The sequence below is a fragment of the Haliotis rubra genome, unplaced genomic scaffold, assembly GCF_003918875.1.
Source record: "Haliotis rubra isolate DU_JTF1 unplaced genomic scaffold, ASM391887v1 Scf114, whole genome shotgun sequence".
NCBI classification, from domain to species: Eukaryota; Metazoa; Mollusca; class Gastropoda; order Lepetellida; family Haliotidae; genus Haliotis; species Haliotis rubra.
The window spans coordinates 1,607,130-1,622,247 of record NW_025765048.1 but is presented as its reverse complement, the minus strand read 5'-3'; the positions used below and the strand labels follow the sequence as shown (position 1 = coordinate 1,622,247).

Sequence of the window (15,118 nt, the reverse complement as noted above, 5' to 3'; positions counted from 1 at the left end):
AACCTTCGTGCTATTAGTGGTAATATTTTATTTTCAACCGAAGCTACCTGCTACACGGTTTTGTATATGGCAGTTCTATCTCATCCTCCAGCTCTGTGAATCGGGGCAAGCTGCCAACGACGTCACTTCCCCTATCCCAATGAAGAATCGGGCTTTGGGATCTCGGTCTGTCACCCACCTAATGACCTCAGCTACTTAACCCGAGTTGTGGTCACCGTACCCATCTGACTTTCAAAACAACCCTGTACGTTATGTAACCTCTGGACTACCAACCCGCTGGGCCGTCGACCCCGTGACGTTGAGGATCTACAGCTGAGTAAGACGCGCACTCCGACACCGACGCGCTGTCGTTGGCGTCGTTCTTTAAGCTTTCCTTCATCCATGTCTGGTTGACCATGCAGACGATGCTGACACTAAGCGCGACGAGGTTGACGCGCAGGGCATAGACATTGATAAAGCCGAAGAATCCTAATACAGCTAGTCCCACTCGCGACGACGTTAGGAACGGGACTGTAAAAAAGAACAGAATGAATAATTAAAATCATTTGATTAAAAACTACAGTTTATGTTTCTATCTAGCTACTGTGACACATGTAGTTCAGTGGTATTAGAACCCGTGTCTCCTTGTTCGCCAGGATGCACTGGATGATTTGTCCCCGTTAATATCCTACGTCTTTGTTAAACGGCGGTATAGGGTGGTCAAAGCGTTCGCTCGTCACGCAGCCCGGGTTCAAATCCCCACACGGGACATTTCGTAGAGTCCATTTCCTTGTATCCCTCGCCGTGATATTGCTGGAATATTGCTAAAAGCGGCATAAAACTCACTCACTTTACACAGTATGTTAAACTTTTATCACTCATTTGTCATGGTCATAACGCAGAATATACCTGTTCCCAACAGTTTATACTGGAACCTGAACATCAGGCTGGCATTCGTCCAACAATCTACACAAGTCATGATCAAATTGATGTAGGACCTAGTGTTGTATCACTATCCTAGTCCCGGCATGATTCCGATTCGTTTTCCCTCGTTAGCTATCTTAGAAATACATTCGTTATGGACACCGACCCTAACGGGACTCGTTTAGCAATCTATAGATATACTATACATGTCTTTACTAGGCAATGTATATTCTGTATATCATATAGACATAGGTTCCATTAAACGACATCAAGCTCTGTTGTGTTCTCTCATTTGTCACCAGCTGGAGGTTCTCATACACAATTAATTACTGGATCTGTCTACAGGTGTCACACCTTACAAATATCATCATGAACATTCCTAGTTACAGCCCACGGCTGAATGTAGATTGAGGTTTACTGAAGCAGTTACAGGCTACATTGCATTTTAACACGGCATCTAAGTTAGCCTGTAACACGCTGTAACAATGCACTAACACACACGTCACAGGCTGACAGGACCGGGGAATGTGGGCTAATAGAGGCCATGGAATCTGGTCATGGTATACATATATGTCAAATGCTCAAAAATAAAATACATAGTATGTACATTTATCAACACGTTCACGTAACACTGGATGCACTCGATTATCCAGAGGACTAGGTTTCCAATGTGTTATAATATACACGTGACGCTGGCTAATTGAGTATTCTCGCCGTGGTACAGAGACAGCCACAGATGTTCATACATACACATCAACGTGTATATGTTACAGTGAATATGTCAAATCAGTGATTTTGTAAAATCACCGAAAATTTCAGGGATTTTATAAAATCCCTGATTCACTCGGTGGTTTCAGAAAATCCCTGGAATTCCTAGAGATTTAACAAAACATGAAAATCATGACAGTTTTGTACATATTCCCTGAAATGAATATATCGCATTCTCATTGTTTGTTTGGACAATACTGCTTGTAATAAATAAAGACAAAAACGTGTCAAAATAAAAAAAAAATATTTTTCTACATTGACATGAAAATAGTTGCATAAATATGTTATAAAAAATATCAAATAATTCAACATGTAAGCGACTAAAACAATATTCATCCCTATCAGATGTTGCATCAGTGTTTAATTGCCATAATCATGCAATGGATCAGAGAACCTTCTGTGATATCTTTTTAAAACAAAGTCACGTCAGTCAAACATCACTCATATGTATCAACATTTGTCTTTGCAAGAGAGGGAAGAGGGACATCGAGAGTTACACATAACCCGAGCCTTGTAACATTTGCACCTTTGTGTCTGACATCCTCTTGTGCCACTACAGTTACATTTCACAAAACCCTGTCAACCACATACAGACTCTGACTGGACTGTAGATCTCAGCGATACAAGTTTCTCAGTCGACATATCTGCAATTGTGTAGAGAGATGTGGCACACACATCAAACTGGTTGCGTGAATACTTTCCACACAAGACACCGGCTTTAACAGCAAGTATGTACATGCCGCTGTCAGTAATGTCCATTACCTGTGCCAACCTGTACACGAGAAGCAAAGGTCTTAGACAAAATTGGCTTTACAACAACCCCTTTCGTCATGGACCTCTTTCTCTTTTGCTGTTAGTGGAGACAGGACAGAGCTTCCAGGGTATTGTTGGCGTACTTCTTGTTTACATCTTGTCTCTGCCTCCATGACCTGTTGCAATATGGGCTCTCTGAATGATGTCAAAAGTATTTTCAATAGAAGCGAAGAAGATGGGATTTTCGCCTGCTTCTCTTCTACGGATCAACTTCTTGACATCTCCACATTCCAGGATTTCATACTTTCTGAGCTGGTAGTATATATCATTGTTGTTGGTAGATGACGAAGTAGCCCACATACACTGTTGTCACAACGAGCAGAGTTACAGAGTATTGTTAACTTCCTTATATTGTGTATCTTTGGTTACTGTATACACATGCAATATTTACAAGCAGTATTGTCAAAACAAACACTGAGAATGCGATATATTCATTTCAGGAAATATGTAAAAAAAATTGTGAGTTTCAGGGATTTTGTGAAAACCCCGAGTGAATCAGGAATTATATAAAATCCCTGAAATTTTCAGTGATTCTACAAAATCACTGATTTAACATATTCACTGTGACATATACACTGTGACATATACACTGTGACATATACACTGTGACATATTCACTGTGACATATACACTGTGACATATTCACTGTGACATATACACTGTGACATATACACTGTGACATATTCACTGTGACATATACACTGTGACATATACACTGTGACATATTCACTGTGACATATACACTGTGACATATACACTGTGACATATACACTGTGACATATACACTGTGACATATTCACTGTGACATATACACTGTGACATATTCACTGTGACATATACACTGTGACATATACACTGTGACATATACACTGTGACATATACACTGTGACATATACACTGTGACATATACACTGTGACATATACGACATATACACTGTGACACATACACTGTGACATATACACTGTGACATATTCACTGTGACATATACACTGTGACATATACACTGTGACATATACACTGTGACATATACACTGTGACATACACTGTGACATATGCACTGTGACATATTACACTACACTGTGACATATACACTGTGACATATACACTGTGACATATACACTGTATACACTGTGACATATACACTGTGACATATACACTGTGACATATACACTGTGACATATACACTGACATATACACTGTATACACTGTGACATATACACTGTGACATATACACTGTGACATATACACTGTGACATATACACTGCAACCCCACAACGCTGTGATCAGACAGTCCTGAAACAAGTCATCCTTTGATTTATTGTTTTGATAGGCCTATTAAAAATAGAATGAATATAGATCCCACATTATTTCTTAATATTTTAGTTTTACATTCAAATTTAAACACTTCTTGTGCACACCGGCGTGAATACCCACGTGAATGAAACTGCATAAATAGCATGTACAGGCCACATGGAGACGGCGGTCTGCACACTTCAAGGCCAAACATTTAGGTTACTTTTTTTATACTGAGTTAAGACGTGGAATATTTTCCAACTTATTCTTGATGTAATCTGACCTGAATGTCAAGGTCGCCAGATGATACCTGTACATCAGCATAGCCGGGTAGCCATTGGATATGTGAAATAACAACACCATATTTGTCTGAAAACCGGTTATATTGTTATTTGTCTTTCTTTATAAAGTTTATGTTGAGATATGTATGAGATATGATAAGAAACCATAGAAACGCATCGTAGTATATAGGTGGCATGACCACCCGAAGATCGACAGGACTGGATATTATTTGTAAATTGTTATGACGTGCCGTGTACCTCCTCAGTATAATTGCCCTAAAGGATTATCTTATCTTAGCTGATATCTCTATCCCCAAGCCCGACCCCAGGTTTTGCTTTTGAGGCGACCCCTCCTATCTGTTTCTTTTAGTGACAGTGAGACTGCATGGTAGCTACATCTTTAATAGTTTCGGCATAAAAGTTATTATATTTTACGTCAGTTATCGTTTATAATGAATCTACGTCTAATTTCAAATTGGGCATTTAAAAAGTGTCCTTTGTAATACAATATCGTCGCACACTAATTTGCATAAAGCCATGGTCTGTTCCAAATAAGTCTTTTTGGACTTAGATAAAAACCGCATTGCTCATTTCTGCACTAATTTCCCCTCAGTAAAGTCCTTTTTCTCCGTTTCCTATCTATCTACCACTGAGACTGTAGTTAGGCCGAACTTAGTTTAACAGATATTTCACACTTTCACATATCAACTACATACACTGTAGAGATAAATGAGAAAATACAGTTTTTTTCTATTTCCGACAGTACTATTTTATAGTTAAGCCTCCCATGCGTACCGATGAGGTAATACCTCCTTCTAATCTACACCTAGATCTCGGCTATGTTCTATTACATTTGTGTGGCTATGATGTAATGCTTTAATACACTGACCTGGATCTCAAAGAGTGACTCACCACAAAACAGTGTTCAAACACTGACTGGATACAAGTATGCTACATGGCCCTTCGGGGTACTGTCTGCTCTATTTGTAGAATACGCTTGTGTTAAATACGCTTGTGTCAGGCCTGTGCGTGGCCCTTTGTTAATGCGTCACATGCTGAGCCGGTAATTCCCAGGGCAACACAGCAACCTCAACCCCAAATTACAAATCACAGCAACCTCAACCCCAAATTACAAATCACAGCAACTTCAACCCCAAATTACAAATCACAGCAACCTCAACCCCAAATTACAAATCACAGCAACTTCAACCCCAAATTACAAATCACAGCAACCTCAACCCCAAATTACAAATCAAATATATGTTCCTAAAAACAAACTTACCTTGCCCTGTTTACAAACATATGATTCTTCAAATGTTCATACCCTGTCCTACCTGTACAAGGGACAAGGGATGAGCAGGTTGTATTCGACTGATTTCGGGTTCGAATCCACATTTTAGTTTTTGCTGCATTAGCAATTTCGTTTGCTATACTCTTTTCAAAAGACGTTTTTTGTCCTTGCATAATTGCTTAAAGCATTTTTTAGTTTCAAGGTAATGTTTACCTCTTGGAAAGTGGTCAAATGTTACATACGTTATATTAGTGATTGCTCTTTCTCGGTAAAGTACATGCAGATTCTATTATTTTATGTGCTGGCGATTAGATGACTCACCCTTAGAGTTTGGGTGGCGTTTTGACACTAAATACATGTACATGTTCGACAAAATCAGTTAATTTTCAGCACGCTTGTCAACGCACCTGTCTGTGAATGTTTAATTTATCGACTCCTCTTTATCCACGTTAAATGGATAATACGATAAATATTGCATTATTCCGTGCATTGGTCGTGAAAGTATTATATAATCAGGACAATGAAACTGTGTCATATAGAGTGGTTGAAATGTGATGTTACCAAAAATAACAACCATAGCATTTGGTCATTCGTCTTGTCACTGAATTACCATTACAAATTCATCTCAGTTAACAATGTAAACATCAGGCATGACAATCATTCGCACTGACACAGGTGAAGGCGAATAGACATCAAACAATTTACCTGGGGAACCTTAAACATTGTCCGATTGAGTGAGCTACAGTTTTATCGGCTGGTTCTGGTCCTGTCCTAGGCGTCACCCATCTCATCCCCTAAATGTCTGGATTGGAGAAACAGTCGGCCATTGTAATGCAGCAACGTTATGCTGGGAACGTCGTTACAACACACGTCACGTTCAGCGAGCAACATCTGCAACCTGACTTGACTTTTAGTGCTGGTATTGGCATACAACCTGCGATACGATACATCACGATACTAAAGTTATAGTCACGACGATATATTGCCAAGGTATTGTGCACTGAAACTGCGATACGATACGAATCCCGATATAAGGGTGGCGATACGATACGTATCACGATACTAAAATCTTTAATTCTAACACAAACTGCAAAACACCTTAAGATCAAAACAAAACCATTTTAAAGTATTTCGTCAAATTCCGCCAGCGTTTTTCAATGTTCATTCGGAAACGAGATAATTAAATTTATATACGGACTTTGTGAATGTTAATAACTTGCGAGCGCTATGTCTGACACAATTATTGAGGCAAGAATTTCCTAGAAAACGTGTACTTATGAAGGGAAAATAAGTAAGCAAATATTTTAATCATCAAACAAAAGTAAGTCTTATTTCTTGACAGATATCGCGATTCGACAATATTCAAAGTTAAACATCGATGTATCGTTGCCCCTTTGAAGTATCGTATCGGGATATACGACAATGTAAAACTTTGTATCTATTCACTTAATCGGCGGCCCATGAATCGATGCATCGATGCGTATCGATGAATCATCACACCACTATTGACTTTGCGGCATTGTTGCAAAGGGTAACACATGATGTCGACTGGTGCCGTCACGGTAGTGCACGCAATTCAAATAGTCGTAAACAACGATAAATTTTGTGCTTTTTTGTGAGATGGGATGCCCCTATGCATGAGACGGCAGCTTCGTGTTGCACTGGTTTTGTTTACGGCTCACCTACTCAGCACACCCTGTCATTGCGTCAGCAGTGTATAGGGTTAGACAAATAGGGTTAGACAAAAGTGTCTGTACGACCTCCGAGCAATCGCGCAAACAAACTGCGCACCTTGCAGAAACATACAGGTGACAACTGTGAATTATGGCCTTAACGTCGATATGAATAGGTACTGAAAAATGCATATCCAATTTCAGAATATTAAACGTTATGATCCACAGTTATTTCGTCTGTTTGCATATAGAGTTGATAAATATGCTTCGTTTATCCAACAGCATCATTGTGATACTCAAACCTTTACAGACGACAGGTTTATACATGCTACAGTCTGTCAACACAAAGCTATAACCATGCTAAATTGTCACGCGGATATCAGAAATTTTTGGATATTCGGAAACAAAACAATATGAACAAGAAACTTCCAGGGAGCTGATAATGCTATTCTAGTCCACAGTGACAAATTGACCGGGGTAATAATGCAGCGCTTTGATCATTCTCTGTGGTGTTTGCGCGGTGCATTATATGTACACATAGTCAAAAGGTCAAATCTCTCTTACAGATTTACCCATATGAGTCTTGACCAAAAGGTGTTTGATCAGGGCTACAACAGTGTGAAAGCCACCGGACGGCAGGTCCATGATTACGATATAAAGACGAACACATGAAATGATCTTTTAATACATCGTTCCGCTTTGATAATGAGAAACCCATGAGGCATAAACCGGCAGTGATGGGAACAGTTAAAGTTCCGATGACGATTTCAAAACACCCGCCTAATTCAAATGCGAGACGGGGCCCAGCTTATTATAAGCACAGCCCAGTGATACGAAACTAAAAAATACGATACGATACGATACTAAAAATACGAAACTAAAAATACGATACGATACGATACTAAAAATACGAAACTAAAAATAACCATTCCTGCTTTGTCTGTTTCTTCTGTCACTTGGGTTTCATACATTTCATTATAAGGTTTACAGCTATACAGGTTCATATAACGATACCTTGTGTTGATCTGTAGCGCGAGATTATGGCTGGATGTATTGCATGTATATCTTTGTTTCAAATTTTATTAAAAGTTTTCAACTTAAGTGTCACTGTCTGTGCTTAATAACGTAGGTTTTACAACCGTGTATTTTACAGTCTGACAACGTACTGTCGGCGCCTTTCATCTATCAGTGAAGCGTCTTAACATGGCATGTAAAGATGTTGTGACTTTCTCAGTGTTCTTACCGCACATCATTAACGAGCCACCCCCCAAAAAACGATCGTTCTGTCTAAAGTTATCGGCATGAAAACTCTCACTCCGTCTGCGCCATATTCTGTTTCTCCTTTCATGGAAGTCCAAAGTAAAACTTTGTTTCATCCGTTGCCATCGGTCTAAGTAAACTTAGGCTCAGTATTATTCGTAACACTGCTATACTGAGTCTAACAAAACCTAGAAGAAGGTCGCGTCGCTTGCCGTGTGTTGGCTTGTTGTTTAACGAGGCACTCAGCAATATTCCAGCGACATGGCGGAAGGTTACTCAGTAATCAAGTCTGAACCAGACAATCCAGTGATCAACAGCATGAGCATCGATCTACGCAATTGGGATACAATGACATGTTTCAACCATCTCAGCGAGCCTGACCACCCAATACCGTTAGTCGCCAAGCATGGGTTGCTGAAGACCCATTCTAACCCGGATAATCACGGGTAACCAGAGAAAGTACTTGAATCTGTGCTTCAGTGAAGTGTAATACCAAACATAACACATATGTTACACCAAGGTAGGTTTAAAGCTGCACGGTCTATCACCATTATTATTCTCGTTTACATAGTAATAATGTTCATTTTCTAAGTAAAGTCCATAAATGGAAATCCGTGAAAGCTACCGATTGGATTTTATATCACGCATTTTGATTTTGCACACAAACAAGATGCGTAGAAATCAAGCAATGCATACGTTATCATGCCAATAATTACTTCAATTTCTATAACACTTCACGCAAAACATTATACCAACAACACACATTTCTAGCATTGTAAAACAGCTCATATGACGATCAGTAGTGTGTATAGATTTGCAAAAATGAACATGAAAACCATTGAAAATATACATACGTAACCGTTACATACGTTACTAGAAAGTACGGAAGTAAGTGTTCGAAACAATATGATTAGATTTTGGCTATACCTACTTCATGTGGCGACAGTCATCGAACAAAAGACACATTTTGAGAGAGAAACCACATCAGTTTTTTTGAGGTAATGTTGTTTAAAATTCAGGTGATACCATACATAATTAAAGACGTCACGTTAAACATGTTACAAAGTGTAATTCTTTCAAATTGTCATTGTGTGTTTCAACTACCATCATAACAAACAGGAAAGCAATGCTAAGGGCATCATTTGGTGGTCCAGTTTCCGACCAAGGCAGGCTAAAGTAACTGATACATACGTTATCAACGGTAACGTAGGTAACAACATTTGTTGAAGGTTTCAAACGTAAATGTCATATCATTTGAAGCCAGAAACTTTGGTTTTTTTTAAAACATTCAGACTTAAACTGGCAATCGGTGTTATTTAATGTCCCTTTATTTTCACATAATGAGCTATGTGTTGGGAAAGAGATGGTCACCTCTCTGAATGATATGAAAATTGATATGAATATTTGATTGTTTAAAGGGATGGAAGGATTGATGTACAAATGAAAGGTACTTTAGTAGCTTATCAGACAGAGTTTATATATTTGTAATAACATTTGGATTAGTCCTGGGTCTTTGTTATGTGAAAGAGCATAATTATAGGGTAACGTATGTATCGAAATGTATTATACATACGTTACTCATTTTTTTCTTATTTCAAGTGGGAAAACGTAGAGCAGAAATTCAGACAGAATATCGCTAAATTCACAAAGCAAAAGGACCCGCCTTGCTTGAGAAAGAACGATCGAGGATACAGTCTTGTTATGTTCCTTTTGCCAAATTTATAATGATTAATATTGATCACCCTGATATTGTCTTTAAGTAGTACTAAAAACTGTAAAGGAAGAAACGATAGAATCTTGTAATCCTGAATAAAACGATGCTGATGTGTTTTAATCGTTGTTTTAGGTAAGAAAAAGTATTATTCTTCATAATAAAAATCTTATTTGAAACAATTGAATGTTGGGCTACATACGTTACTGTTTGTACTGCCAAAAGTGACTTGTAATTTTCATGAGTTTTATGTTGTTGCAACTGGCTATCGATCAAATATTTTGCTACTCATTTTTTGGTCTACTACTCCCTCAGATTGTCCGCTAATCTAAGTATCAGATTTTGATTTTAGAATGTTTTTGCAATTTGTTGGTATTTTTGAAAAAACAATCTGAGTAATAATGATTTACAATGTGTATGTCAAAGTACTTCTAAAGTTTTTGAGCAGACATGTGTGTTACTAAATCGCCAAACTCATGCGGAATATTTGATAGGTTACTCAAATAGTTTATCACATTGTCACTTAATTCTCTAGTCAGAAAAACTAGTCACGTACGTATCAGGTAATAATATTTTATAGCTCAAGGTGCCACATTTAGATAACAGCTGTATGGATATTTGTAAAATTGTGTGGCTGAAAAAGTTATATGTAATAGACCATATACCAAACTTTCTAAATAAAATGTTTTTGCATAGATTTTGTGTATTTGATTTTTGACTTACGACGCTTACCCATTTGCACCTCATTAGTGAGAACGGGCGTACAGTCAGTCTAGCCGTTAATGAGGAGTGACTGTAAGATAAGTGAAGACACACAACTGCAATATTCATTTCCAGTAAGTTCAGTTATTTTCAGCTATGTGCGTTCCCCGCTAAGATTGTGGCTGCAGATTTGTAAACAATCTTAACGCTCCCTGGCGGACGTCAGAGAAGACAACAGTAATGGCGTCATACTACATTAAAACATTCCGTTACGATATTTTAACCTGGTAAGTAAACTTAGTTCTTTCAGCATTATTCGTTACCCTACTATACTGAGTAGAGGAATGCAACTGTCGTGTCAGTACTGAGACTAAAGTTTTACTTAGACTGGTATTTTACGATACGATAACCTGGTAAGAAAATTAAGTTCTTTCGCACCTGAAGGAATACACCTGGCCCATTTGTGGGCAGTGTACAGTTGTACCTGTCGTGTCGGTAAATGGCCCTTAACAGTTCCTTGTTTAATAATCATAATAACCATGCGATCGTGTCTATGGGTAGACTGGTTCGAGCACATGTATATGGCGGACTGAGGGCCATGTGGACCTAAATCATTCCTGCGATAGCTATAAGCCTCCACTGTTATCAACACATCCGACAACTGACGAGCGTCACTCACCAAAAACGAGGACAACGTGTTGTTGACAAAGAAAGGGTGTTTTTCATGATTATCCATAATTTCATCTTCTACATCAAACTCAGATATAAGTGGCTGTTACAATACAGTAGTGGATGATCTAATATAACTACTGGATTAATTCGTAGCTGTACGCACGGAGCACAGGTTGACCAATCCCGGGACGATAAATTGTTTTTTATCATTCACGACTTTATCTATTTTCGGTATGTGTATTTAGCCGTATGTTTATTTGGATTACGAATATGTCTCCAAGTTTCCCGTTACAGAATGTTAGATTATACATGGCCCTGTGCTGATATCTACACAGACATTCAAAGCTTTAGACGTCGCCTAGCTGTCCCTTACCCGCAAATAAAAGAATGAAAGAAGTGGGTCAATATAAATACGAGTTCCTGTATTTAGATCCAAGTTAGATCCAAGTTAGATACTGCTCCAAGACACGACATCATAGAATCAAATGACCCTTGGCTGAATAAGGGGGGTCGATGCTCGTAGGCCTAGCAGTAACCACGTGATAAACATGGACATCCGCATCAATAGCAGGTTCTACTACGAGCTAGCGATTAGTGTTTCTGAAGACGACGATGAATTTACCGCTATCAAATAGACATATAGAAGAGTATTTACATCTGTTGGAAATGGTAATTTTTCCCATAGTGATCGACAATGATTAAATTAATTTACACAACACAAAACAAATCCGAATTACCCAGTTTGAAGCCAGAACAAAAATGCAAGAAAGATTTAAATAATTCATATAGAAATTTAAAAAGAATGGATCGTCGGGGGGCATCTGATAAATATTCGGGTCAAGATTAGGAGTTTCTGAAGGAAATTTCAACACTGTCTAGGTCTAAATATGTCCTTACCTTTAGATTTGTCAATATCTCCTTCCGGTGTGAAGTCAACGTTTCCTTTGGCCATATTGATCTGTTGTGCTCAATGAATAACACTGACCCAGAATAGTTTTACTTCGTTACTAAGGAAACGGAACTGGCTTGTCGCGAGAGAAACGTGGTATGTAGGCCAAGTGCGCACAAAGCCAGGATATGCCCCGATCACTACTCAAATATCCATCTGACCGTGCGCTGAACTCTAAGCGGTCACTCAGAATCACCACAAAACGCCTTGAGAAAATAGCCGATGAGCCATGTCCGTCAAAATCCGCCACAATGACACGTATGGGTGGTTGATATTCCCGCTGAAAGCCACGTGTGCAATGTTATTGTGTCAAGCTGTGAATGAGAGGAGACAGCTGGTTCAATCTGAGTCGAGCCGTTTTTTTCCTCGATCTTGTTATCAGAACTCCAGTTGAAATGTCCCTCTGTCCTAAAACGGAGTGATATTTTAAATACTTCACATAAACAAGCGTCACTCTGTCAGGAAATAAGAACTAGCGAAGGCAATATGATGACGCAATAGTAACTCTTGTTGAGTTCGACATGGTGCACAGATTTTGCTCCGCCCACTTGATTTTCAACCAATCAACACGAAGCACTGCAACCGGCTGCAAGTTTGGTGATTAGCATGTTGTGGATTTAGATTCACTGGTGCTGTTGTAATAAGGACAATAATAACGAACAAATATATAAATTATCTTTATATAACAACATATAAGTTACAAATATTATACATGTTAAATGTAAACATTCGAAATTGAGACAATGATAAAATGTAAACAGACATTGTACAGATGTATGAAGCACCTTAATGTACATATATGCTGTTCTGAACTTCATAATGTTTTCATTTTAACAAAATCATATTATTACATTTTAAAATGTATGAATAAATAATTTATACTTCAAAGGAATGTGGGGCGGTGGGGTAGCCTAGTGGTTAAAGCGTTCGCTCGTCACGCCGAAGACCCGGCTTCGATTCCCCACATGAGTACAATGTGTGAAGCTCATTTCTGGTGTCCCCCGCTGTGATATAGCTGGAATGTTGTTAAAAGCGACGTAAATCTTAACTCACTCACTCACTCAAAGGAATGTATTTCATCTTTTGTAGTTATCTTGGCATTTTCGACTGAAATGATATCCGTCATCTAAATAGCTCTCAGTACCCGGAATTGAAACAGCTTGCTTTTGGGTGATATTGCGTAAATTTATTGCATCAAATCCGAAATCCTACCAGTCCTATTTATTTTCTATTTTTTTGAAAATACAACTCAGAAAACGTAAAAGTCGAAAAATATAATTAATATAATTGAAATTGTGTCCACGAGAGTGAAATTGTGTCCACCCTTAAACCTACAATGGTCTAGGGTGCACAGTAATCATAAATAAACATGAGTGGGCGGAGCTTATGTGACCACGTCATACGTGTTTCGTACGCACTACTTCTCTCTTGAACACGGAAGTGTCTATACTTCTGCTGAGGCGTGTAAAGTTGAATAGCGTGTAATGAGAGTGCATTTTTCCCTACAACATAACAAAAAAGGCAATAACAGACGAAGAAGCGTTGGTCAACTCCCACTACTAGTTCCGCGGAAGATACTGTGCCGTGTATGTGACGTAAGGAGCTCCACCCACTCATGAATATTCATGATTTCTGATAAGACCATTGTAGGTTTTCACCACCACCGCCCCTTCCCCTCCGTTGTTTCATGACTACCTTAGCGTTTACTTACTGCATTCACCAAACACGTGTTGAGTTGCGATAAAAAATTCACCCCATTTCAAAGTCCAATTACCCCTTTCTGTGGCGCCAGTCCCTGGTCCCTCCTAAATTATATTTCTAGAGGGGCGACATATGTCTTCTATACAACGCATGTTTTGTAAACTATAGCAAACATTTTGTGTAAAATACAACGCAAATTATTATCACTTTCTCAAATAATGGCACCGGTCAGAAAGACTACATGCTGTGTTTGCCCTTAACCCTGAAAACCTGCAGGCCCTAAGGATCCAGAACCATAAAAAAGTTGTGGGTCCAGATCAGAATGTGTAGGCCCAATATTTTAGCTACAATATATGCAATTCCCAGCAAACAAGGCCATAAAGATCTGCTGAAAACAAAAGCTGTGCTTCCGAGTGGTTTTCAGTTGGCTTCGGGCCTAAGGACCGACCTTAATTTCGAACTCTGACTATATGCAGTGTATGAAATAAGGCCCTACAAGACGGTCTAGATTTCTGACGGACGGTCTAAATTTACAGCTAGCCAGCCCGATGGTCTGGTAAAAATTTTAGATGTTCCATACATCTGAGTAAATTCACCATATTTGGTCTGGTTAAATCCATTTTTGGATGGTAACATTTTGAAGTTACCCGCCATGATGGCTGGCTGGAGTTTTGGCTTATTTCATACACTGCTACATGTGCATTTTAGATATATGTCAAGTATTTGTTGAACGAACATCCTGGTTCTGAAGCAGCCTCTGAACCATGAAATACTCCAAGCCTTCCTCATGATCTGTTGTAATGAAAACAAGGACGGGGTACAAGAGACTAATTTTCCTCTGTTCTTTAGTACTGTTATCTGTAGTAAATCTGATAAATAAGTGATTTAATTGATTGGATATATTATCACTCAATAAGTGATGAACAAAACCAAAATATGGTTTATCAAAACGTCTAAACGTGGTATAAATCGTTTATCAACACGTGCACACTGCTCTGTTAATAACGCCCCATGTATGCAGACTGTTTAACCAGGGTAAGAAGATTGGATGTATATGTGGACAGGGGAGAGATCTTACACTAGGTGTGTAAGTATCGTTT

The 15,118-nt window shown here is 38.7% G+C and overlaps 1 protein-coding gene across 1 annotated transcript in view; it reads right to left on the bottom strand.

The window, feature by feature from the left end:
* Positions 1-12,841, bottom strand: part of LOC124252987 (sialin-like) — a 28,415-nt gene extending 15,574 nt beyond the window's left edge. Inside the window, 2 exon segments of the mRNA XM_046686705.1 lie at positions 298-510; positions 12,266-12,841. Of these exon segments, the coding sequence (XP_046542661.1) occupies positions 298-510; positions 12,266-12,320 (268 nt within the window). The 5' untranslated portion in view covers positions 12,321-12,841.
* Positions 12,842-15,118: the final 2,277 nt, after the last annotated feature.